Source organism: Trifolium pratense, linkage group LG7, assembly GCF_020283565.1.
Source record: "Trifolium pratense cultivar HEN17-A07 linkage group LG7, ARS_RC_1.1, whole genome shotgun sequence".
Taxonomy (NCBI): Eukaryota; Viridiplantae; Streptophyta; class Magnoliopsida; order Fabales; family Fabaceae; genus Trifolium; species Trifolium pratense.
Window position 1 is genome coordinate 26,269,676 of NC_060065.1, and position 24,203 is coordinate 26,293,878.

Sequence of the window (24,203 nt, forward strand, 5' to 3'; positions counted from 1 at the left end):
AGTTAATTTAACAACAATTGTCAATTAATACTTATGTTTGTCATCATCAAAAAGGGGGAGATTGTTGGAACAAAATTGATTTAAAAATGTTTGCCCCTAAATCTATAAAGGTTTTGATGATAACAAAGTATTAATAAACAATTGGAAGGACTAAAAATTTATTTTAAGTGCGCAGATATAAGCATCATTTAAGTCCTGAGTGAAGTTCAGAGGATGTGAATTCAGAAGTTCACAAGCGCTCAGAAGATGTTGGACTTCAGAAGATTCAACATTCAGAGGATGAAGACTTCAGAACTTCTTGTCTGTCTACAAGCTTCATCAACCTCTGAAGATCTCCTTGAAAGCTGTGAAAGATTCCTTTCACCAGTCAACTCTTCTACCAATGGAGAAAAGGACCTTTCAAGCCTGATCAGTTCAGCTACCTCTGTTTTGTCTGTCCTAACCTGAGAACGTGGGTCTTCAGTTTTGTTAGCTGAATAAGGAAAGTCCACTCTGCAGTAGTCAAAGTAACTGAAACTCTTTCTTAGTTTTGGATACAACCAAACTGCATCAAGACAGACTGCTTGAAGACAAAAGGTTATCAACTCCAACGGCTCCTTTTGCAACGTCTCTTTTCTAGTGGTATATATACTAGAAGAATCAGCTGCAACATATATACAATTATCAAGAATTGAACGTGCGCTGAACAAACTCTGAACTCTGTGATATACAAGCTCTGAACCTTTCTCAAGTGTTTTTGCACTTTAGCCAAATACTCTGTAATATTTGTATTTGCTCTCTTTAGGTTCACCTAAGAGCATTTGTATATTTTTATATACTTTACCATTACTTGAGGAAACTTAAGCTTGTGTGCTTAAGTGCGTAACTTAAACTTGTGTGTTTAAGTGTGAAGTCTTAAGCTTGTGTGCTTGAGCATAGTTGTGAAGTCTCTTGCTTGTGTGCTTGAGAAGGTGTAATCTTGTGTGATTATAGTGAACTCCCTTGGAAGTGCAAGGGGACTGGACTACTCTCGTTTTGTGAGAGGAACCAATATAAACTGCTTGTGTGTTTTTCTCTCTCTCTCTTGTTATTATTTGTGTTATTTATCCGCTGCGAACGTAGTTGAGTTAAGAACTTGAAAAAGTTTTAACTTAGCTAAAACACAATTCAACCCCCCCTTCTTGTGTTTTCACACCTTCAACATATATTTGAATGATTAAAATATCTTCTTTGGTTGTTTTTCTAAAGAGTGTGCAGTCAACCTTCCCTTTCTCAAAACCTTTTTCAAGAAGAAAATTACTGAGTCTATCATACCAAGCTCTTGGAGCTTGTTTCAGACCATACAGTGATTTCTTCAATCTGAAAACATGTTCTTGGTTTGAGATATCTTCAAAACCAGGAGGTTGCTTAACATACACTTCTTCAAAAATAAAACCATTTAAGAAGGCACTTTTAACATCCATCTGATACAAAGTTATTCCATGATTAACAGCATAAGATAGAAGTAACCTGATAGCCTCAAGTCTAGCTACTGGTGCAAAGGTTTCAGTATAGTCAATCCCCTCTTGCTGACTATAACCTTGTGCAACCAGTCTAGCCTTGTTTCTTACCACTTCACATTGTTCATTCAACTTGTTTCTGAATACCCATTTTGTTCCAATAATGTTCTTGTGTGAAGGTTTGGGCACTAGAGTCCATACATCATTTCTTTGAAATTGATTCAGCTCTTCTTGCATTGCTACTATCCAAGCATCATCTTTCAGAGCTTCATAAACCTTTGAAGGTTCCATCATTGAAATAAGACCAACTAAGGATCCCTCATTTCTCAGTTGAGATCTTGTCTTTCTTGGACTATCTTTGTTGCCTAAGATCAGTTCCTCTGGATGTGATGATTTGTATTTGAAAGTGTTTCTAGGGGGTTCATCATCTTCAGACTCATCAACAGCAGGTTCAGCAGCTGCTTCATTCCTTTGATGTTCAAGAACTGTCATGTTCAGAGGTTCTTCAGAGAATGGATGTTCTGAGTAGTTTGGAATATCTGAATACTGATCCTCTGATACCTGAAATCTAGACAAACCTTCCACAAGCTCTGACACTTGGTCAGGCTCTTTGTCATCAAACTTGGCATGCATAGTTTCTTTCACAGTGTGTGTTTCATAAATATACAGTCTGTATGCTTTTGAGCGTTCAGAGTATCCTATAAAGATACCCTTATAACCTCTAGCATCAAATTTCTTTAGATGGACTTTGTTGTTTAAAATGTAACAAGTACATCCAAACTGATGAAAATAAGAAATGTCAGGTTTTCTTCCTTTGAACAGTTCATAAGCAGTTTTGTTCAACTTAGATCTGATATAGATTCTATTTTGAACATAACATGCTGTGTTTATAGCTTCTGCCCATAAAAACTTTGCTACATTAGTTTCATGCATCATGGTTCTGGCCATTTCTTGCAGAGTTCTATTTTTCCTTTCTACAACCCCATTTTGTTGAGGAGTTCTAGGAGAAGAGAATTCATGCAAAATGCCATATTTTTCACAAAAGTTTTCAAAAGGCTCATTTTCAAATTCTCCACCATGATCACTTCTAACTTTTAAAATAGTGTAGCCTTTCTCATTTTGAATTTGTTTGTAGAAGATGCTAAACTCATCATAAGCTTCATCTTTTGTTCTTAGGAATTTTACCCAAGTCCATCTACTGTAATCATCAACAATTACTAATCCATACTTCTTTCCATTGATAGAGGCAGTGTTAACTGGCCCAAACAAATCAATGTGCAGAAGTTCCAATGGTCTTGAGGTAGAAACAATGTTTTTGAGTTTAAAAGAAGATTTTGTAATCTTTCCTTTTTGACAAGAACCACAAAGTGTGTTTGAGTGATATTTAATTTTTGGTAAACCTCTGACAAGGTCAAGCTTGCCAAGCTTAGAGATTAACCTCCAGATAGCATGGCCTAACCTCTTATGCCAGATCCATTTTTCTTCACTCAAGGTCAAAAGACACACCACTTTTTGTTCATTCAAATCAGAAAGATTTATTTTATAAACATTGTTCTTTCTTAGACCTTTGAATACAATGGAGTTGTCAGATTGTTTAGACACAGTACATGATTCCTTATTAAAGACAACTACATAACCATTGTCGCAAAATTGACTTATGCTCAATAGGTTAAGCTTGAGTCCATCAACTAACCAAACATCATTAATAGAAAGGGAAGAGTTACCTACTGTACCTGTACCTATTATTTTTCCCTTTTGATTGCCTCCAAAGCCAACAGATCCTCCTTCTTTCAGAGTCAACTTAGAAAATAGTTGTTTGTCACCAGTCATATGCCTTGAACATCCACTATCCAGATACCATGAGTGATTCATGATACTGCCTTGAGTGGTAGGCTGTATGAGAAACAACTTTAATCATTGCGGTAGAATTCTTCATCACAGTTAATGATAAAGTCATCCCAGTATTCTTCCTCTTCATTTCTCAAGTTCTGGTTGGAAACTTGAGAACCTGTCAGCCATTTGTCTAGGACATAAGCCCTTCTTCCTTTGCATTGGACTTGTTTCCATGCTCTAGGCAGGACATATCCTTTCCTAGTAGGTAAATCTGAATGGTACATTATTTCAGCTTTTGGTACCCATCTTCTGGGTCCACGCTTGTTAGTCTACAAATGCTTACTATGTTGTTGAGTGTTAGAGAAAGATTTTGGTTTGGAATAATACCTCTTTTGGAACTTTTTCTTTGTTTGAGAGTTGATATTATTCCAGGATTTGGATTGTTTATGATTCCAGAATTTGTATTTATCACCAATCCTTTGTTCTGATTGGTTATATCTACTGACTCTAGAATCATAAATAATCTGAGTCCTGTATTGCCTCTGAGGTTTGGAGTTTGAATTTTTTCTTTTAAAAACTTCTGAGCTTTTAGATTGACTTGTCTCAGGTACTGAAGTTCCTTTGGTTCCAGAAGTTGAAGTCTCAGATTTTGAAGTTTTCAGAACATCTGAACTAATATTCTCAGGTTCTGAATAACTTCTATCTTCTGAACTTTTCTTCCCAGATCCTGAGGAACTTGGTTCCTCTGAGCTGTCAGCTTCTAATTTTCTCAGATCATCATCCTCATTTCCCAGAGTACCAGAATTCTTTCCCTCTTCACTTGGTGGAACAACATAATAAACCCAAGATTTTCCAACCTTTTTGGCAAAGGTCTTTAGCTTTGAATATGATCTACCATATTCATAGCCAAGTCCTTCTCCTCTATGTCTCATGACATTATAAATCCAATTTGCAGCCTTGCTCTTCCCAAGGTTGAGATGCACAAACTGTTGAAGAGCCATTTCCTGCTCATCAATAGGTTTGTGACACACAGCACAACCCTTTTCAAGATCATTCACTCTGTTCAGAGTTTCTTGATATAGACCTTGAAAATGGCCTTCCTGTTCAGTCAGAGTGTTAAGCTTTTCTTGTAAAGATTTTTGTTTACTTAACACTCTGAGATGTTTCTCAATGACCTTGTTAAGCGCAGTTATAAGTTGAGATTTAGAACAGTCAGAAAATACCTCATCTGTAACTTCTGAATCTGATTCTGATTCATCCTCTGAATCTGCATCTGAGTCGGTTGAAGTCATTAGCTAGATTTGCCTCTTCCTCTTCCTCAACTTCTTCCTCAGATGATAGCTCCTCAAAAGTAGCCCTCAGACTCTTTTTCAACTTGCTCTTAAATTGTTGCTTCTTTGAGCTGTATCTTTTGCTTTTGACTTTGGCAGACATTTCTGGACAGTCAGCAATAAAGTGTCCTGACTTCTTACAGTTGAAGTAGTTCTTCTGATCATCCTTTTTGCTGACAAAATTTCTTGTGCTATTTCCTCTGAAGTTTCTTTTGTTAAATCTGTTCCATTGCTGAAACTTAGTGAATAAGGCAAACTCTTCTTCACCCATTTCCTCCTCTTGACCATATGCAGAAGATTCCTCTTCAATGTCAAGAAGCTGAGTCTTAAGAGCCTTAGAAGGAGTCCTAGTTGACTGTAAAGCCACAGACTTGGACTTCTTAGCTTCTGAATCAGCATTCAGAACCATCTCATGGCTTCTGAGATTGCTTATCAGAGCCTCAAGACTCAGAGTCTTGAGATTTTGAGCTTCCTCTATTGCAGTGACCTTAGGTCTCCATGCAATAGGAAGACTCCTCAGAATCTTCTGAACATGGTCATAGGTGGAATAACTCCTCTTAAGAGCTTTAAGACCAGATACAAGGATTTGAAACCTTGTAAACATAGTCTCAATGCTTTCATCTTGTTGCATGGTGAATAGTTCATATTGCCTTATCAAGAGACTAGCCTTAGCCTCTTGAACCTTTTCATTACCATCATAGGTAGTACACATAGAGTCAAATATAGATTTAACAGAGGACTTGTTTTCTATTCTGACATAATCTTCATGTCTAATAGCACCAACAACAATGTCCTTTACTCTGTGATGCTTGGTGTAAGTTTTTAGGTTAGTTGGTGAGAGTAACTTTCTGTGCTCAACGGACAATTTTCCATGTTCATTTAAGTTTTCAAAAGTTACCCCCAGCTCAACCAAATCCCACAACTCATGATCAATAGCAGTAATATTGCTATACAGTCTTTCCTTCCACCACTCAAATAATGATGCATCACCATTGAATATAGGGGTTTTTCTATTGCCACTATGTTCATGTGATTCATTACTTAAGTAGTCAAAACCAAAAGCATTTCTAGGACCACCACCAGCACCACTGGCCTCACCAGTAGTTCTAGTACTATCGTCTTCTCCAGACATAGTGTTTTCACAAGATCTTTACTGTCTCACTGTTAAGTGAAAGTAACAGACCAGTGCTCTAGATACCAATTGAAGGTGTGAAAACACAAGAAGGGGGGGGGGGGGGGGGGGGGGTTGAATTGTGTTTTAGCCAAGTTAAAACTTTTTCAAAGTTCTTAACTTAACTACAACAGCAGCGGATAAGTAACACAAATATAACGAGATAAGAGAGAGAAATCACACAAGCAATTTATACTGGTTTCTCTCACAAAACGAGAGTAGTCCAGTACCCTTGCACTTCCAAGGGATTTCACTATAATCACACAAGATTACAAATGCTCAAGCACACAAGCAAGAGACTTCACAACAATGCTCAAGCACACAAGCTTAAGACTTCTCACTTAAGCGCACAAGCTTAAGACTTCTCAAATAACAGAGATAATAAAGTAGTTGAAAGAATACAACTGCTCTTGCGAGAACCTTAAAAATCAAATACAATGAGTACAAGGTATTTGGACTAAGAGTTAACAACACTAGTTCAGAGGTTCAGAGCTTGTATTCACAAATCAGAGATTGTTCGAGCGCGTGTAAGATTGTTAATTACTTTGCAACTTGATTCTTCTAGTATATATAGGACTAAGAAAGAGTCGTTGCAAAGATGACCGTTGATGAAGATATCCTTTGTCTTCAAGCAACTTGTCTGATGCAGTTTGGTCGTTTCCAAAATAGAGTAAGAGTTTCAGACACTTTGACCATGTGCAGAGAAGACTTTCCTTATTCAGCTAATAAGTCTGATATCCCGCGTTCTCAAGAGTGGACAGACAAAAGGAGATTAGCTGTTCTGATCAAGGTTGAAGGGTCCTTTTCTTCATTGGTAGGAGAGTTGACCTTCAAATTCGAATCTTCACTCCATTCAAGATATACCTCAGAGTTGATTCACTTCAGACTTTAGTAAGTTCTGATGTCTTCATCCTCTGATGTAAGTAACTTCTGAAGATTCTTATCTTCTGAGTTCTTGCGAACTTCTGAGGACTTGTCTTCTGAGCTTTCTTCAGAGCTTGTCTGAAGCTGAGTTCTGCACACTTAAAATAAATTTTTAGTCCTTCCAATTGTATATTAATACTTTGTTATCATCAAAACCTTAATAGATTTAGGGGCAAACATTTTTAAATCAATTTTGTTCCAACATGATCAACAACAATGAATTATGTCCAACCATGCTTCGCCATTTTGATCCACTTATATGCTACCAATTTCTATCCAATGATATTAGTCCATTTGTATACATAGAGATGCTTGTGTAATATATAGCTTAGATGATCATATGCAACATGTATCCATCATACCATTTATGTATTCATCCACATGTGAATATGTCATGTATAGATTGGTCTATCATATCATCCATGTATCCATGACCAATCAAGAAATCCTTCATCATTCATGTCATGTATGTCTAGCTTACCATCCAACTAATTCACATTCACAAAGTCAATGTGCCATTGTAGGTTTCTTGGAAATTGTTACTACTTGATTCACTTCTTTCACAAAGTCAACTATCACACTATGTAATCATTGTTCTTTCAATCTTCTTATTGGCTGCTTATTTTCTTTCACAAAGTCAACTAACCACATTTTAAGAACAAATCTCTTCTCACCTCTCATCTTGCCAACATAGTATTGTCTTATCCAATTAGCACTTGACATATTTAGATGATGAGATGACAAATGACAAACTAGAAACACATGCATTGGGACTCAATTTTCTGGTTACCGCAAACAATTTGATGGTCTACCCAAATAAATACAGGAGCTGTTTCTTCTTCAAATTTGGGGAATTTGAAAGAAAAACAAATACAGAACATGGAAAGTGAAAAAACGAGAGAGAGAAAGAGATTGGCAGAGGAGGGAGTTGTTAGAGGTGGTTCTCCGGCCGGAGATGGCGGTGGCGGAAATCTCTCATTTTCCTCTTCAATCCAACTTCTTCAATCACCGTACACCATTATCGCGGTCCTAAAAGCTCCTCCGCCAGGTTTCTACTCTCTCGATCTTCATTCTCTTCGATCTGTACTCGGTCTGGTTTTATACTCTCTCTCCCTCTAACTCTCAATCTTTGCATGTAGATGAGATCGTGAAACTTGGTTCCTGCAGATTCAAGCAAAGCACTTCCTCTTTCCGGTGGTCAAGCTCCTGGAGGTCACAATATCATATCTGAAATTTACGGTAATGTTCAATAATGTTGAATTTTCAATTTTATGCCAACTCAATCAAATAATTATTCCTTAAATTAATTGTAGTTCATACACTTTGATGCTCATCTCTACGGTAGATTTAACTGCTTAGCAATTTAGATTGTAATTTGGGGATGTTAGTTTTTTATGATTGGAATTGGAATTTTTTTGAATTTTGAGCTATAACTGTGTTGGCTTGCCAAATAATGAATAAAAACATTATCTTTCTAGGTGTTGCTCAACCTTTTAGTTTTTTTTAGCAAGTTGTATTTTTGGATTACAGGTGAACTACCAGTGAAAAACTACTTTAATTATTGTGATTTCTCAAATGTATTGTTTTTAGAGTTCAAAAAATGAAATAAAAAGTTTGTTGTAAAAGGCAGCTATGAGTATTTGGATGGGGTTTCCATGAAATGTCTGATATATTGATGTGTTTTGTGCTTCTTTTTATCTACACGTCAATTCCTGTTTGTGCATGCCTTAATTATTAGGCATTGCCGCATTTTTCATGTTGTAAGTGTCCAAGGTCTCCACATGATAAACATCTATTGAACCAGTTGATTTCATCTTCTTACTGCTAGAAACTATCAATGGATAAATTCTATAATACTGTGTTTAGGGGTGTGTGTTAGAATTAGAACAGAAGAGCGGGCATTTAATTGATTGTGTTATGTCCATTGTTGAAAGTTTTTTTTCCTTCATGGGATGATTAAGTGCGTGATAAACTATGTTCTAACTTTTGTAATGGTCAACGGTTGCATCTCTTTATATCTCCAATTTGGTTTTTAGATTTTCGGTTCATATTTTTTTATTTGCATATTACTTCTTATTGGCTACTGATTTAATTTACAGGTTTGATTGAAAAACATGTAATAACATGTATATAGTATTTATACCGGCGAGGAAGAGAGAGTTCTGACCGAGAGAGTTGTGGTGGCAGTTCGCGGTCACACCGCGGTGCTTGGCGATGGAGGTAATGAAGCTTTTTTCTCCTTCTTTCCTCTGGTTCGATCTGTTACTTTCTATACTCATTTATTTGATTTTTTCCTGTTGTTTTCTGATTTGTTTGTTTTATTCTAGCCTCTTTTTTTCCTACCCTTCATTCTCTTCCTAACCAAAATCAAAATGGATGCAGGGTCCTATTCTTCATTTTCCATTCTTACTAAATGAATCCAATTGGTGTGGTGTTTATAAGAATATGAAATTGTTGCAGATGTGTACAGAAAATGGTGTTTATAAGTGTTGTTTTGTTGGTATTCACATCTTCACTGGCCAAAAACATGAAGATATTGTTCCTTATTCTCATAACTGTCATGTTTGGTTTTCATTTTAATATGAGGTTATCTTTTGGGTTTGGATTATATTTTTAATTAATTGATTAACTAAGATGTGTTTGTTTGTTGTTACAACAGGTTCCTCATATCAATTCTACTCATAACTTGCTAAATATGAGGTAGTTCGTCGGCAGCTTCCGACACAGAGGTAAGGATCTGTTTCTATGTAATTAAAATCATAGCTATCACTAATTAGCTGCATACTACTCTTACCAAATAATTATTGATTTGTTTCTATGTACATCCAGGGAACAATCTTTGTTAAATTTTGTAGCTTTACTGTGTTGTTTCGATTTTTTTGATTAATGTTTTGTTTGAATTTTTTTCTACTCTTTTTATCGATTTTGATTCTTGGGTTTGGAAATTTGAATGCCGATTATGTATATGATTTAGTGCAGAGCTGATTCTTCAATTGCTTTTACAATTTTTTTTTTAAAATTTGTGAAGTTTAGTACTTATGTTAATTTTAATTTTGTTTTGATTCATGGATTTTATTTTTTTTTATTTTGAATTCTGGGTGCAGTAGTAATGCAATGAGTCTTTTTGCTAAGATTAAAGGGAAGCAAGATGAGTTCAAAAGTCCACGTTCGCTTGGAGAGGTATAAACAGATATATTTTCCTTAGTTTATCCCCTCCTTTGTATGATTCTTTTGAAATCCTTTTTATTAATTAGTGATTTTTTATTTCAAATTACATATTTTTGTCTAATTTGAATGTGTTTTTGTTTGTGTAGGGCATTATGAAAAACCTTCCTCCATCAGAAATGATAGAATCATGCTCTGTGCTGGTCCTGAATTTGTTAATATTGTCTTATCCAAGAAGTGGATAGCACAGGTGATTGATTGCATTTATATCTGTAGTTTTAAATTAGAAATAGTATGTAGCACGGAAATTCCTTAGATTAGGCGTGTCCCGGTGTCGGACAGAAACCGACACTTATGATTAACTGAATTATGTTATTTTTCAAATTATTATCGGTGTTGAAGTGTCAATGTCCATGTTGTCCGGTGTCCATGCTTCATGGATTGTGGGTATGTGTGTCTCCAAAATATGTAGGCCAGCGTCTGTAATGGATTGTAGTGTACTCCTAGCGTGTGTTGTTTCGATTATGCATTGACAGAAAAAACATTCCTCATGCAGAGCCTACAAAAGATGCTTACTGACGGTATCGATTCCTGGGCACCTCGACTTCCAATCACCTAATACAGGAAAAGAAAAGCATGTTGGTCACCTGAGGTCAACCATTATTGGGGACACGTTGTCACGAATGCTTGAGTTTTGCCAGCCTGAATGTCTGATCCGCCGAAATCATATTGGTGACTGGGGCACTCAGGTAGATTTAATCTCTAAAGTAAACTATGCTATTTTGTGCTCTGTGTTATAGATCATTCTTTTTTGAAGAATCACATTTTGGTATTGGAGCACATGGCTTAAAATCCATGCATTGATTTTGCAGTTCGGAATGCTGATTCAATACCTCTTTGAGACATATCCGAACCCAGGCGATGTTAATGAATCTGATATTGGAGATCTACAGGTAAGATAACATTTGGAAATGAACTTCATACCATTTTGTAGTTAACTATTTGCATGCTTATTGTCATTGAATTAAATATAAGTAAAACTATGCATTTACATCTAGAAGTTAATTTGTTACAAATATCCTGAAACCTAATTAGAGTTAATTTGTTACAAATATCCTAAAACCTACTTTCTCATGAAACTGCTAACAGCCTTTAAACGATAAGTAATTGATTTTCTTGGCTGGTATTTTTTTCATTGTTATTTGGCTTCAATGCAAAATTATTTTAGTTATTCTGATATTATTGGAGTTGGTGCATTTTTAGACATTCTATAAGGCATCAAAATCAAAGTTTGACAAGGATGCTGATTTTAAGTTAAATGCACAGCAGTTAGTGGTCAAGCTCCAGGTAAATTTTACTTCATTTTTTTTCTTTTTTCTGCCCCCTATTTGCGAGGTCACGGGGAATTGGTTATTCATTTTTTGATGCCTGAATTTTGATTTCAGGGAGGGGATCCCAAGTATCGCAAGGCATGGGAGCAAATTTGCAATATTAGTAGGACTGAGTTTAACAAGGTCTATCAACGCCTTGGTATGGATTTTGTGGCCTACTCTTAACTTTGTTTGTATTTTGGTCACTTTGTTGTACCTTTGAATGTATTAATGTCTTTGTTTCAAGTATTTGGTACTATCTTAATGAAATGTATCCAACCTTCAACTAATAACTTATTACAAATCTCCATTTGATTGTTGTGCCATTTGATGTTTTAAAATTTAGATTCCTCATGTTTGAAATCAATTGTTCAAATTGCTATATATCATGATTCCTATCTACCTTTCATCTAACTTTTATTAATGAAATGTGTTCAATTTACAATCAAGGTTTTCAAATTTATAGGTATCTTTTTAAATATATTGCAGAAAGTGTTTTACCTGTATAATGATCATTGATATGGAGCATTTTTTATAAATTTGTTGTGTTTTATCATTCCAATAACACAATTGAAAGGGTTGGAGAATGGATGGTCACAACTTTTTGGGATCAAAGTGACACACAATGTAAGTATGGATGATTGTAATTTCAGGTTCAACAATGTGTTATTTGATAACAAGTAAACAAGTAAAAATGATCAGAAAGTGGATTATCTAATTTCATAACAATAAGCATTAAGTAATTAATGTGTATACATGAGGATGATAGGCATTCATGGTACTATTTTTTAGGGATGGCTAAATATCATGATTCCTAGCTGTCTTTTAATTTACCAGCCAACTTCATTGATGGTACTTACCAATCTTCTGATCTTCTCTTTTACTTATTGTCTCACCTTTTTCCCATATAGTAAATATGGTACACTCAGTTTCTTATAATCCATGGTGGCTGTGAAAATGGTAATGTTTTAATAAATAGTCCCTTAATCTCTAATATAGATGTCGTGGTAACTAAAAAACAATATAAGTGCCGTGGAGAAGTCATAAACTCCTCTATTAGAAGCATAAACAAATTAGGAATATTCGTCAATAAGCGGAGATGAAGGCATGATGCGAACACATTGTAAACATTTGCATAAATAAGACATATATACATTGATATAGGAAAAAAGAAAAAAATAAACTCTCCGGGTATTGATTGAGGATCGCGGTTTTTAATTCGTCCTTCGGATATCAATCTAGATACTAATTTACGCGTGACTCATGGATTCGTAATTTATGTATCTTCTACTATAGATGTCTATAATTTATGTGCGCTGCATATAGAGCTGCTAAATTTTTCTCCGCTAAAGGCCAACTGTGTGTAATCATATTCCATCTCCGTATCTCGATGGATGTTCGTAATTCTGACCATTGAGAGAAATTTATTTATTTATTTATTATTCGTCCTTCGAGTATCAATATATGGTCGTCATTTATGTTTATGATTTATGCACGCTTCGTATGGAGTTTCTAAAATTTTCTCCGCTTAATACCGTCTTTTAATACAGGTTTTCTTAGTCTCTACACCATATATTAGTCTCTATATATCATATAAGATGTTTATAATCTTTACCTCATATTTATATCATGTAATCCTATTCCATCTTTAATAGATTTTGTATCTTTATAATATAGATTTCTATTTTCTTTTTCTTTTTTAAGAAATACTTGAGTATTATGATATCGCGAATTGCCAGTTTAGTTCGCCGGGTCGGCGGAGGCTTAGGAAATGACCTGAAGTTCGTTTTGTTTCGATTTTGGCGCGGCAAGGACCAAGATCTTGAGTTTTTCGGTCTTTTTTGGAGAACAATTCGAATATTCTTTTGGAATTGTTGGGGGAATATATCCCCGTCAGTCAAAGTCTTGAAAAAAGATTTGGTGAAACTGGCAAAAAGAATTTGGTATATTACCTTATTGTACGAATTCATGCTCGCTTCATAGATTCGTAATTGTTTTATCTTTCTAATGTAGATTTTTGTAATTTATGCGCGTTGCGTAAGAGCTACTGAATTTTTCTCCGTTGAAGACCAACTTTATGTAATCATATTCGTTCTCCGAATCTCGATGTATGTTCGTAATTCTGGCCATTGAGAGAGGTTCCAATTTTTTTTTCCATCCGTTCTCCGAGTATCAATATATGTTCGTAATTTTTTAATCATTCTGATTTAGAGATCTGTAATTCATTCGCTCTGCGTATAGAGTTTTTTAAATGTTTTCTGCTTAAGGTGAACTACTCTCGACTGCCATCATGTAGTTCGCACTTACTGAATAATAGTTTTGGGTAATATCATTTTACATTTTTCGCTATAGATGTATACATATCCGTATCGAGATTTCTTATTTATGTAGCGATTAAGAAATCAATGGAGAGTTATCTAATAGATGTAAACCCCTTATGAAATTGCTAGCTTTTATATATATGTTCATTATTTTTTGCACATGTCTAAAAAGACCTTTTCCATTTCACTACAAACATGGCATTTCCCCAATCGAGTTGCATCATACATCAAGTGGAAGCTTCTTCATTTACTCATCCTAACGGCCACCCAATCAAATGACTTAGAGTGACTTAATATCTAAATGCTATCTACCTAAGTATCATGATATCCTATGCCTATTTCAACCAATGAACATGCACTTATCTATCACCATTATTTCAATTACTTTGGAAATATAAAAATTCTAATCATAACTTATACAATCATGTTAATGACGCCTAAATAGTGCACCTAAGCTTGCTTATTCTAAGTTGCTCAGTTGTGCCATTGGGAGGAGCCACCATGACACCAGTTACAATTCCATATGCATCTCTTTGTAAGATGCGCCTCTTTTGCTGATAATTCAAATTCAAATTCTACTTAATTGACTAATTGGTTACTAATTTTATGGTCCATCAACGCATGTGTACATTACTCAAATACTATTTTTTTGGGAAATAAAATTTCAATTATTGAAGCTAACCAAGGTGCAACCACTTATGTTTTCTTTCCACCATGCCATTTTGGTAATGATCTTGCAATTAAATTGCTTAATTTTCTTATGCTTATCACTAACTTCCTTAGCTCATAGCATTCATGATTGTTATGTATATATGTTTATGACTAACTTCCTTAGCTCATAGCATTCATGATTGATATATAAATGGTACTCCGCCGAACCCGTGCAACGCACGAGCAGCCATCTAGTTTCTATAAAATATCCTCCGAAATAAATGGGGGGATTAGATTCCACAAGACAAATCCCTGGATTAAAATACCCAAATTACCCAACCTATCTGCACAAGTATTTCCCTCTTGAAAATATGAAAACTAGTTTGAAATTCAAGTGTGCTAAAAATATCATTTCTTTTTCTAAAGAAATAGTTTGCGAGTGTCAATTACATCAAAGTAGCATACTGAAGGGCCTCCAAAATAAACCTGCATTAAGTTTGGAAGCGCGTCAGTACCATACTTAGCTTGCAATTACTGACAAGAAGCGTCCTTCGCTTTTGCCATGTTTGTCCCGTTTAACAGATCCCGTGTGTATTCTGTGATTGAGCAAGTAGAAAAGCACGACGAAGCTGCTCAACTACCAAAAAGTAATCAAGAGATCCTAGGTGTTGAAGTGCAAATTATGCGTTAAGCTTGTTGATCAAAATCATCAATAAGAGAAGCTTATCCAATATAATAAGTGTCATCCACAAATAAAACATAGAGACAAGAAGTAGCCTTAGAGAAGATGAATAAAGAGGGATCACATAGAAATGAACTAAAACTATCACAAGGTAGATATTATCCGCGTAAACCAAACATGAGGTGTTTCTTTAGGCCATATAGAGCGTTGTTAAGTCTGCAAACCTGTAATTTATCAGGTGCTTCAAACTTGGAAGGCTACATTATGTAAACCCTCTCCGCCCACCTTCAGGGCCACAAGTGAGTAGCTTATCTTAGGTTGATCTCTATATAAACATGCATTTTACATACAAGCTGTTACAAAATCATTTTAACTAATTCTCTGATTCTGTTATTGAAGAGCTAGTTATACAATGTTGTGTTGTTTCATTGTGTTTTTAAACAATGGTAAATTATGGTTTGTGCTGACAAATATACAATACTTGTTTTCAGGGTTTGAATATATTTCGTTTTGCCAATAGAATTCCACTACTTTTTGAGAAAGGTAACGATGTTCTCACCAGGACTGCACATGATAGAATCAAGTAAGTGCGCACAGAAGCATATGGTTTCCCAGTGACTTTGTAATTTTGAGATAAGGTCACAGAATAAGTGTCAATAATTGCTTTACAAAGTTCTTTAGCAATCACAACACAGCAATTACAAGGGAAACCTTACTAAATACTTTTTCAGTTGGAGAAATTACAAGATTAACCAGGTACAAAGATAAGATTGGTGTCTTTGTAAGCATTGTGAGCACAAAAATCCCATTTAAAGGAACTGGAAAAGAATACATTGGAGATGACATAACCGAGATTGCTTCTGCTGTCAAGGTTTTGAAGATTTTAATTTACAAAGTTTCAATTTTAGCAATGTTAATGAGGCTAACAGTATTGTTTTGCTACTATTACCAGTCTTCTATTCAACAATGTTGTGTCCAATTGAAATCCAAGATTATGAAAAGGATGCAGGCCCGAGAGCAGCAGCAGGAGAGGGAACACATTTTGAGCAGGTAGGCATGATAAGATTTATTTGTCCCATAATTTCAGGAATCAATTGAATGATGCTGCACTTCCTTCTGTTTTTTGTCTGGTATTATATACGGTATGGTTGCCACCAATTGGCAGAGATATTTCCAGTGCTAGTGGTTTATTATACAATGCTTTAAAAGATATAACATTAAATCCATCAAGGAAGAGTCGTTATGGGGCTGATGATTTAGAACTACTAAATAAAGTCGCTGATAATTTGATTACTAAAGAAACATTCATTGAAGCGTTAACTAAACACTGTGAACAGGTATTTTCCTTAACTGTATTTTTGTGTGAAAATTTCAGTTTTATTACAATTTACAAATTAAAAGGATATTGATAACACCGAAAAATACACTATTTATTTAATTAAATTAGCTTAGTATTTTACTATTTCTTTGCATTTTTCGTAGTACTATTACTATTATTTTTATGTATTACAGGTATTTCCGGAACTTCTCGAAATAAAAAAAGGGTCACAAATTTAATGTCAAAGTGGATCAAAAAGACATTGGATCAGATGGAAGAGAGGCCCAAAAGAAATTGGACGAACAAGCCAAGCCCACATGCACTTGGCATGTGCCATGCACATGTGGTTCAAACAAACACATGGCGTTGGTCATGCTTGTGGCACTCGCCACACAACAAGCCATGGCGCCGGCCATATGCCTTGTGGCACCTGCCACATGCTTTGTACACATGGCGCCCGCCATGTGCTTTATGGCACCCGCCACGTAGTGTTTGTTTCCTATTTTCACGGGCACGTTTCACACCGCTTTATCCTCAACTGCTCCTCAGATTTCGGTGCTCCTCAGATTTCGGTGGAAGTAACTACGATTGGATGCACGTTTCTTATAACGGAACAACGAATTCGAAGGAGATATTTTTATCTCATAAAGACTATAAATAGAGAACACTAGTCAGTGTTTTTCTAAGCTATTCCACGCAGACTTAGATTTTTAAGAGAAAAAATTCAGTTTAAAATTTAGTTGTTAAGTGTTTTAGTTTACGGAGCAAACGGAGCAAAAAGGTGTGGTGTTGCTGCTTACACTTTCAGTTCCAGTTTCAATCAGTTTGTCTTTGATTTCCTTCGTTCCTGTGTACCTGTACTAGTTTCACTAGTATTTGTAAGTTTTAATACAGTACTTTTATTCAGTTTCAATATTCAGATTTATGCTTTAATATAATTACCGATTCAAGTTTAATTTATTGTATTCCAGTTTGATACTCGTACCGTTTATTGATATGCTCTGTTTAATTTATGATTACTCTGTTTAAATGTTTCGTTTAACTAATAATTATTTAATCAGTATCTTGTCAAATAAAATCATGCGCAGCTAAATCTATTTAACTGGAATGTGAACTAGGAAGCTAATCTGGATTTGGTAATTAATCTGTGACTTACGTTTTTTTTTTCAATCTAGTTTTCTGTTGAGTTTTTAATAATTAAATTAAAGATTTTGCACGAGAGTGAAAATTAACTAAGGTATAAATTAATAGCGCGACAGTGTGAGATTTATATCGGATAGTAAAAACTGAACATTATTTTTAAACACCGCGACAGCTCTTTAAAGATAATTAAACTATATTAGTTTTCAAAAAGTATTTTATAAATAGATGTGAGAGCGAGAGTGAAGCATTCATTTATATAATATAGTATCAGTTCAATAGCGCGACGGCGTGAGACTATATTTTTAAACTAATGTTGTTTTGAGAAAACTAGATCTTTTTAATTAAATTGAATTGATTTTCAAAAAGTATTTTTATAAGTAAGTGCGAGAGCGAAAGTGAAACATTTATTTTATATCTATACGATATTACTCAATAGCGCGAGAGTGTGAGACGCGTATCTTTTAATCAATTTCAGTTTGTTAAAAAGTAACATTATTTCAAAACGCAGTTTAATTACCGAATCCATTGAGGCGACTAAAATCACATTCCGGTTTAGTTTTATCCTTTTTTAAAAAAGTCAAATTTATTTTAGTTATTAATTAGAATTCCTCTTTTGATTAAAGCATTGACCTTACGATTTATTAAAAACAAGCGAATTATTGAGAAAATAGTCCCTGTGGGATCGATATCTTTTAAAACTACACGATAGATCTGTGCACTTGCAGAGTTTTCGCATCAGATATATCAACCTAAATATATTATGAAATGGCATTGTAGAATGCTACGCAGAGTGGAGTAAGCGAGGAACCCAGAGAAGAAATATACATACAGTCATTGGAAGCTAAACATAAGAATGAAGATGATTGATTTGTTTTCAGAGTCTTTCAGTAGATTTAGAAACTGATTTGATACTGAAAAGAAATGATTGTGAATTTGAGGTTAGGAAAGAAATTTGGTAGCAATTATGATTTATTCTTTAGGAATTAGCATTTGAGGTTAGGTAAGAGATCCGAATTTAGTGAAGTTGGATAGAGGTCACTGCATTGCAGTCGGTTATATTTGGACTTTTGACTAAGATAAGATAATTCAAATATTTAACTTGAATTTTACATTTAAAAATAATTAAAATTTGATCTTAAACTTTGGACTGTCCGATATTGATTGGACGGTCTAGTTGTTCTAACTGCATGCATTGTGACGGCAAATAATCCAACTATAAGATAAAATAACATCATGGTAACATTTATCAAAAAAAAAAAAAAAAAAAAACCATCATGGTGACATGATTTCAAGTGGTCCGTGAAGTCAAATCTTTCTTAATAAGACTTGTACTCTTGTCAGGAAACTTTACTGCAGGAAATCTAATTTCAGGAAATCTAATTCCACCTGGGATATATGCCAAGTCAATTGTTCTAGCATCTTATCCAATTTATGCGTGTGTACAAGTCAATATTAGATAAAAATCAGAAGAATATACAACCATGTTCAATCTGGTTCATGGTACAATATTCCAGTTCCAACAATCAATGACTTTTTTTTTTTTGACAAATCCAATAATCAATCAATGATATATGATATATATACATGATAACTAAAACAAATAAATTATGAATTGTACAATCATAGCCAACTCCCACACTACTACTTCTCAACTGTCGATGGATAGCTAGGGGAATAGCTTAATTAAGTACTTAATATATAAGTGCTTGTACAAAAAACATTAATACAACAAAAAATAAATAAAATAAGCTGAAAAGAGTATTTATCTATCAATTTGTATTGTTTAACATTTTGAGATTCAACAATAAAAAAGAGAAATTTATCTATCAATACTATTTTGTCAAAAAAAAAAAAAAAGAAGAATAAATGATTAGATTTTTATGGGAACAAAATTAGTGCAATTTTAGTTTTAGTGGTTAGGAAGCATAGTTGTAATGTGGTTTGGGTAAGATAATTGGTACCAAGAATAATATGATTTATTCTTTAGATTAGGTGAATAAGATAAAATAACATCATGGTGACATGATTTCAAGTGATTTGGTAGCAATTAATCCAATTATGAAGTCAAATCTTTCTTGATAAGACTTGTTCCTTTGTTACCTGTGAGATATGCCAAGTCAATTGCTCTAGAATTTTATCCAATTTATTTAATAAAAATAATACAAATAGTGTATGCGCAAGTCAGTAGCAGATAAAAATCAGAAGAAGATTACAACCATGTTCTTTTTTTTTTTTTTAAACTTAGTATCCGGCTTTAGGATCGACTAATTCAAGGGGATTAATCCTACCGTCCACTTGCGGAGGGCCCATTTAAAGCCAGAGTTTTTTGCTCTGTATGGACTTAGCCCACCGAAATTGGCACCAGTGGGAATCGAACCTGAGACCTTGAGAGGAGCATACTCCAAGGGACCAAGCCAACACCACTCGACCAACCCAAGTGAGTTTACAATCAATGACATGTTCTGGTTGATGGTATAAATAATATTCCACTTCCAACAATCAATGACATGTTTTTTGACAAATCTAATAATCAATCATATATATACACGATAACTAAAACAGATAAATTATGAATTGTAAAATCATAGCCAGCTTCTACACTACTACTTCTCAACTGTCAATGGCTAGCCTAATTAAGCACTTATTATATAAGTGCTTATATAAATAATATTTATATAAAATCAAACTGTTTTCAAGTAAGCTTTAAGTTGTTTTCATAAACTATTCTGAAAAGTTTATAGAAATAAGCTGAAAAGAGCTTATGAAATGTCAAAAACTGTTTTCAATAACTCTCTGTGACAATCTCAAAAGTACCTGTGCCAGTGCCCAGTAGATAAGTTCAAATAAGTCAATCCAGTAGATAAGTTCAAATAAGTCAATCGTACAACTTTGATCCAAAACTCTAGCAATAATTGATTCACTTAGGCCACTTCTAGAGTTATATGAACAGTTTGTGAAAATCTCATGAACTGACTGCACCATTCCCCGACTGCATAGAATCCATATATATCCCTACTTTGTTCCGGACACTCCTTTAGGATTCTTTTTCTGCATTTCACGTGCGATTTCGATGCAAACTTGATCAACCATTCTCAAAAAATCCTTAACTATACCAAATAGTTGAAGATCATTTTCTTCTTTCTCTTTTGAACATTCATAATATTGTGTTGTTTTACTAAGAATCTGCAACACAATTGTTTGTTTCTCTCTCACTAGTTTCAGTTCTTCCTCAGCATTTCCAATAAAATAATTCATTTCTTTCACAAAATTTCCTCTTTCACCATTCTCACATTGTGACACAAGTTCTTTAATTTCATTAAGCCTAATAGATAGTTCTGAAATTGAACCAATTAAACTTTTATAATCCAAATTTGCTGCTCTCTTAACATTGGAGAATTCAGAACTTATTCCTCCCACAATTGACAATCCTAACATTTTGTATTCCCTTTCTCTTCTTTCTTCTGAAACAACATTTGTTGTTTTTGACATCGCGTTATTTCGGTTTAGGCTGTTATTTTGGTTAAGAACAGCGCGTTTTCCTTCGGAAAGGACTACTTCTTCAACAACAAAGTGAAGTAATGTGGTTTTTCCATTGTTACTTTTGACATCATTGAGTTTCCTTAGAGAATTTAAGTTAAAAGCTTGAGCATTACCTCTAGAAGTTCCATCATTCATTCGATTCCCGGCCTTAAGCACTGCTTCTAGAAGCTTCAAAAAGACTCCTTGACTTCTAAGCTCTTTACATCCAAATTCAATGGTCTGCAAACACTCTTTGATTTCCGCAACCTCTGTGTCATAGTTCAACCTGAATAGCATAGCGTTCAAGCGATTAAACGCCGAAGGAACGGCTTTAAGGATGTGATATAGGAATGATTCTGCTGCAGCAAGTCTTGATGGATCTTCTCTATAATTAAGGATGAGTAATTTGTCTTCTGCTGTTGGTGAAACTCTTGAAAGCTTTTCAAGTGTATCTGAATTGAGGCCTTTTCCATCAATGAGTGCATCAAGAATTTCGCCTCGTGAGACGCCTAGAGATTTCAAAACAATAGCTATGTTCTGTGACTTTCTAGGATCAAGAATGAAAATTTTTGTTGAGGGATCATTGCTTTGACTGGTTGATTCAGTCGTTCGTTTAGGCGACAATCGGTTGGTCGCGACATAACCAAAGAGTGCTTCCATAAGATTTTGATCAACCCTAAAATAATGAAATTTAGAAACCAGAGTTCAAACCTTGGCGAAGAAGAAAAATATTAACATAACAACATATATATATATATACTAACATGTTTGTCTATCCAAAAAATATTCAGGAACTTGTGAGTGATGTTCAATATATACACATTTATTAAAAAATATTCAAAATATTAATGTCTTACTTGAATGAACCGCGATCGACTTTGTCCCAAACCATGGAATGATCAGCAGCATTAGTATTCACTTTATCCCAATGCAAAGGCTTCAATTTCACTTGATCAGTGTTGGATTCTTCCACACCTTTCTCTAAAGAATTTCTTTGATTGCTTTGAGAGATAGCTGTTGATGATGAATTTGATGTACTCGTCTTAATTGGAGGAGGTGGTGGTGGTGCTTGACTCTTCCTAGCTGGAATTGGTGGAGGAGGTGCAGGTGGTGGTGCAGCTGCTGAAATTGATGGTAGAATGGATGGTTGAGATTGAAATTCTTGTTTCTGAACAACATCATTTTTGGATGGTTGAGATTGAAATTCTTGTTTCTGAACAACATCATTTCTGGATGGTTGAGATTGAAAAACATGTTTCTGAACACCATTTTTGGATGGTTGAGATTGAATTATTGGAACTCTATATAGATCATTCTCTTCTTGAAATTCATTCAAATGCGAGGATGAAGATTGTCCTCTAAGAAGAGGAATCTCTTGAATGGACTTAGATTTTTTCACTTGATTTTCTTCTTCATGACTCTCTTCAATTTCTTCTTTGTTTTTTGGACTATTCAAGATATCTTTATAGAGATCCTTGTTTGAATTTTTCTCTTCAAGTTTTCTCCAATAAATCACATCTAAACCATCTTCATCAACAATTAATCCTCTAACATTTCCATCGATTTTTTCGAAAACATTCCCTTTAGGCACAATAACTTGTTGCTTATCTCCATCAACAACAATGTTATTTACTATCTCATTTGATCTCTTTCTTTTCCTTAAACACCTTTTAGCTAAAATGAAGATTATACCACAAATAACTATAGTGCTTGCTGCAGTTGCAGCCACAGCTTTTGCTATCTTACCATTTGATGAACTACTTTTCGATACCGGCGCGATTAGTCCTTGAGGTGGTGGTGGTAATGAAAATGATGGTTGTGTCTTTGGTGGTTGATTTGTTGGTGGTGAAGCTAAAGTTTCATTTGGATACAAAGTTTCTATATTTTGAGGAGAATTGTTTTGGCAATAACATGTTTGTATTGAAAATATATGAAAAACAAGACACAAAAAAAGAATCACATTGAAAGTCATTTAGGAAAAGATGTTTGTGAGAAAAATATCTGATGTTTTAGTGTTTTTTGTGTACATTGATTGATTTGTGATAACTACTACAAGTTTTGTGTTTGTTTGTCTTTATGTTATTGTTTTGTTTTGCTGACAGTTTCAAAAGAGTTGAAGCAGTTAATTGTTGTTGGCTTTCCATGAAATTGAATAGGTTATGTTGATGAGGGGTTGTTTGGTACTTTTAATTAATATATGAAAAGTTGGTGTTTGTTAGAGTCATAAAATGGACATACAATGCAGCTAGGTTTGAAAGTGATTGGTTTACTTTGTCAAACTAAAAGTATCCACACATGTGAAGTGGTGCTTTCATGATTCTAATATTATTATTTTTTTTTTTGCCTTAAATATGTTTTTTGTCTATGTCAAATATTTATTTTTCTTTTCAGTCCCTAATTTTCTTTTTATATTTCAAAGTTGCCCATGTAATTTTATTTTTTTGGTTTAATTGTTGTTTCCTTTTTTAAAACCATTTTTTTTTCACTTACATTTTTCAAACATTAAGTGATTAAGTGATGACATGACATAAAACTTGTTGATGTGAAATTATAAGGTTTAATTTATAATACAAAAATTTTATATTACGCCAATAAAAACATGCCCCATCACAATTTTGGTTTAAAAACTCGAGTTAGAAAAAAAAAATAGTGAATTTAAAAATGAGAGAGCAATTTTACAAACTATAAGAAAAACAACTATGATACATTTTTAATTTGATAAAAAAAAAAAACGAACTATAAGAATCTTCTCTAAGAAAACCTATGACACTATACATAAATTTTACAGTGTTATTTTAATTATTATATTATATAAGATTATAAATATAAATATTTATGTAACTAGCTGGACACCCGTGCGTCCGCACGGGAGTCGCGGCGTTGCCGCTCCTCACTTGCTAACATGAAATAATAATTTACTGGAAAGTAATTCAAAAGATAAAAAAATAAATAAGAAAGGATATAATTTTTGGTAAAAAAAAATAGAAAAGGAACAATGGTAAAACCATCACAAAAAAACCTCAGATATCCGTATTAGTATAATATGAATTTTGTTCAATAAAAATATATAAATATAGATAATGGAGAAATCATGAAAAAATAGGCTACCTTATTAATATATTAGTAAAAACATCGTCTTGTAAAAATAACCAAAAACTTATGTCTGTGTATTCAATATATGAGTATAAATATAGTCCCATAAAAATTATTAGAAAATAGGCAACCTTATTAATATGTTAGTGAAAATATAGGTCTCACAAAAATCATCAAAATAATTAGGTCACCGTATTAAATATT

General features: G+C 34.1%; 2 protein-coding genes and 1 pseudogene across 8 annotated transcripts; 2 read left to right on the top strand and 1 right to left on the bottom strand.

Moving 5' to 3' along the window:
• Positions 1-18,254, top strand: part of LOC123896143 — a 43,348-nt pseudogene extending 25,094 nt beyond the window's left edge.
• LOC123895340 (arginine--tRNA ligase, chloroplastic/mitochondrial-like) lies at positions 7,196-11,598 on the top strand. Of its 7 annotated transcripts, none has more exons than XR_006804258.1 (11): positions 7,207-7,785; positions 7,877-7,976; positions 8,837-8,957; positions 9,120-9,237; positions 9,397-9,466; positions 9,845-9,917; positions 10,052-10,152; positions 10,459-10,651; positions 10,775-10,855; positions 11,166-11,249; positions 11,348-11,598. XR_006804258.1 is itself a non-coding variant. In XM_045945614.1 (8 exons), the coding sequence occupies exons 5-8, from the start codon at positions 10,586-10,588 to the stop codon at positions 11,456-11,458; spliced, it is 342 nt and encodes a 113-aa protein (XP_045801570.1). In that variant the 5' UTR covers positions 7,247-7,785; positions 7,877-7,976; positions 8,837-9,917; positions 10,052-10,152; positions 10,459-10,585; the 3' UTR covers positions 11,459-11,598. The 7 variants fall into 7 exon arrangements, 1 of the variants encoding a protein (XP_045801570.1); XR_006804256.1 differs by having other exon boundaries at positions 7,215-7,785; positions 9,842-9,917; XR_006804257.1 differs by having other exon boundaries at positions 7,196-7,785; positions 9,120-9,466.
• Positions 18,255-19,930: 1,676 nt separating the features above from the next.
• On the bottom strand, positions 19,931-23,068 carry LOC123895342 (formin-like protein 4). The gene is made up of 2 exons (XM_045945615.1): positions 21,764-23,068; positions 19,931-21,582 (listed from the first exon to the last, which is right to left on the bottom strand). The coding sequence occupies exons 1-2, from the start codon at positions 22,876-22,878 to the stop codon at positions 20,400-20,402; spliced, it is 2,298 nt and encodes a 765-aa protein (XP_045801571.1). The 5' UTR covers positions 22,879-23,068; the 3' UTR covers positions 19,931-20,399.
• Positions 23,069-24,203: the final 1,135 nt, after the last annotated feature.

What these genes read in the sequence shown, in the direction of transcription:
- LOC123895340 (XM_045945614.1), top strand. Translation starts at nt 10,586, where the DNA reads ATGCTTGAGTTTTGCCAGCCTGAATGTCTGATCCGCCGAAATCATATT. An exon ending in CTGATATTGGAGATCTACAG is followed by an intron (nt 10,856 to 11,165) that starts GTAAGATAACAT and finishes GTGCATTTTTAG; the next exon opens with ACATTCTATAAGGCATCAAA. An exon ending in AGTTAGTGGTCAAGCTCCAG is followed by an intron (nt 11,250 to 11,347) that starts GTAAATTTTACT and finishes TTTTGATTTCAG; the next exon opens with GGAGGGGATCCCAAGTATCG.
- LOC123895342 (XM_045945615.1), bottom strand. Translation starts at nt 22,878, where the DNA reads ATGACTTTCAATGTGATTCTTTTTTTGTGTCTTGTTTTTCATATATTT. An exon ending in GTCGATCGCGGTTCATTCAA is followed by an intron (nt 21,583 to 21,763) that starts GTAAGACATTAA and finishes TCATTATTTTAG; the next exon opens with GGTTGATCAAAATCTTATGG.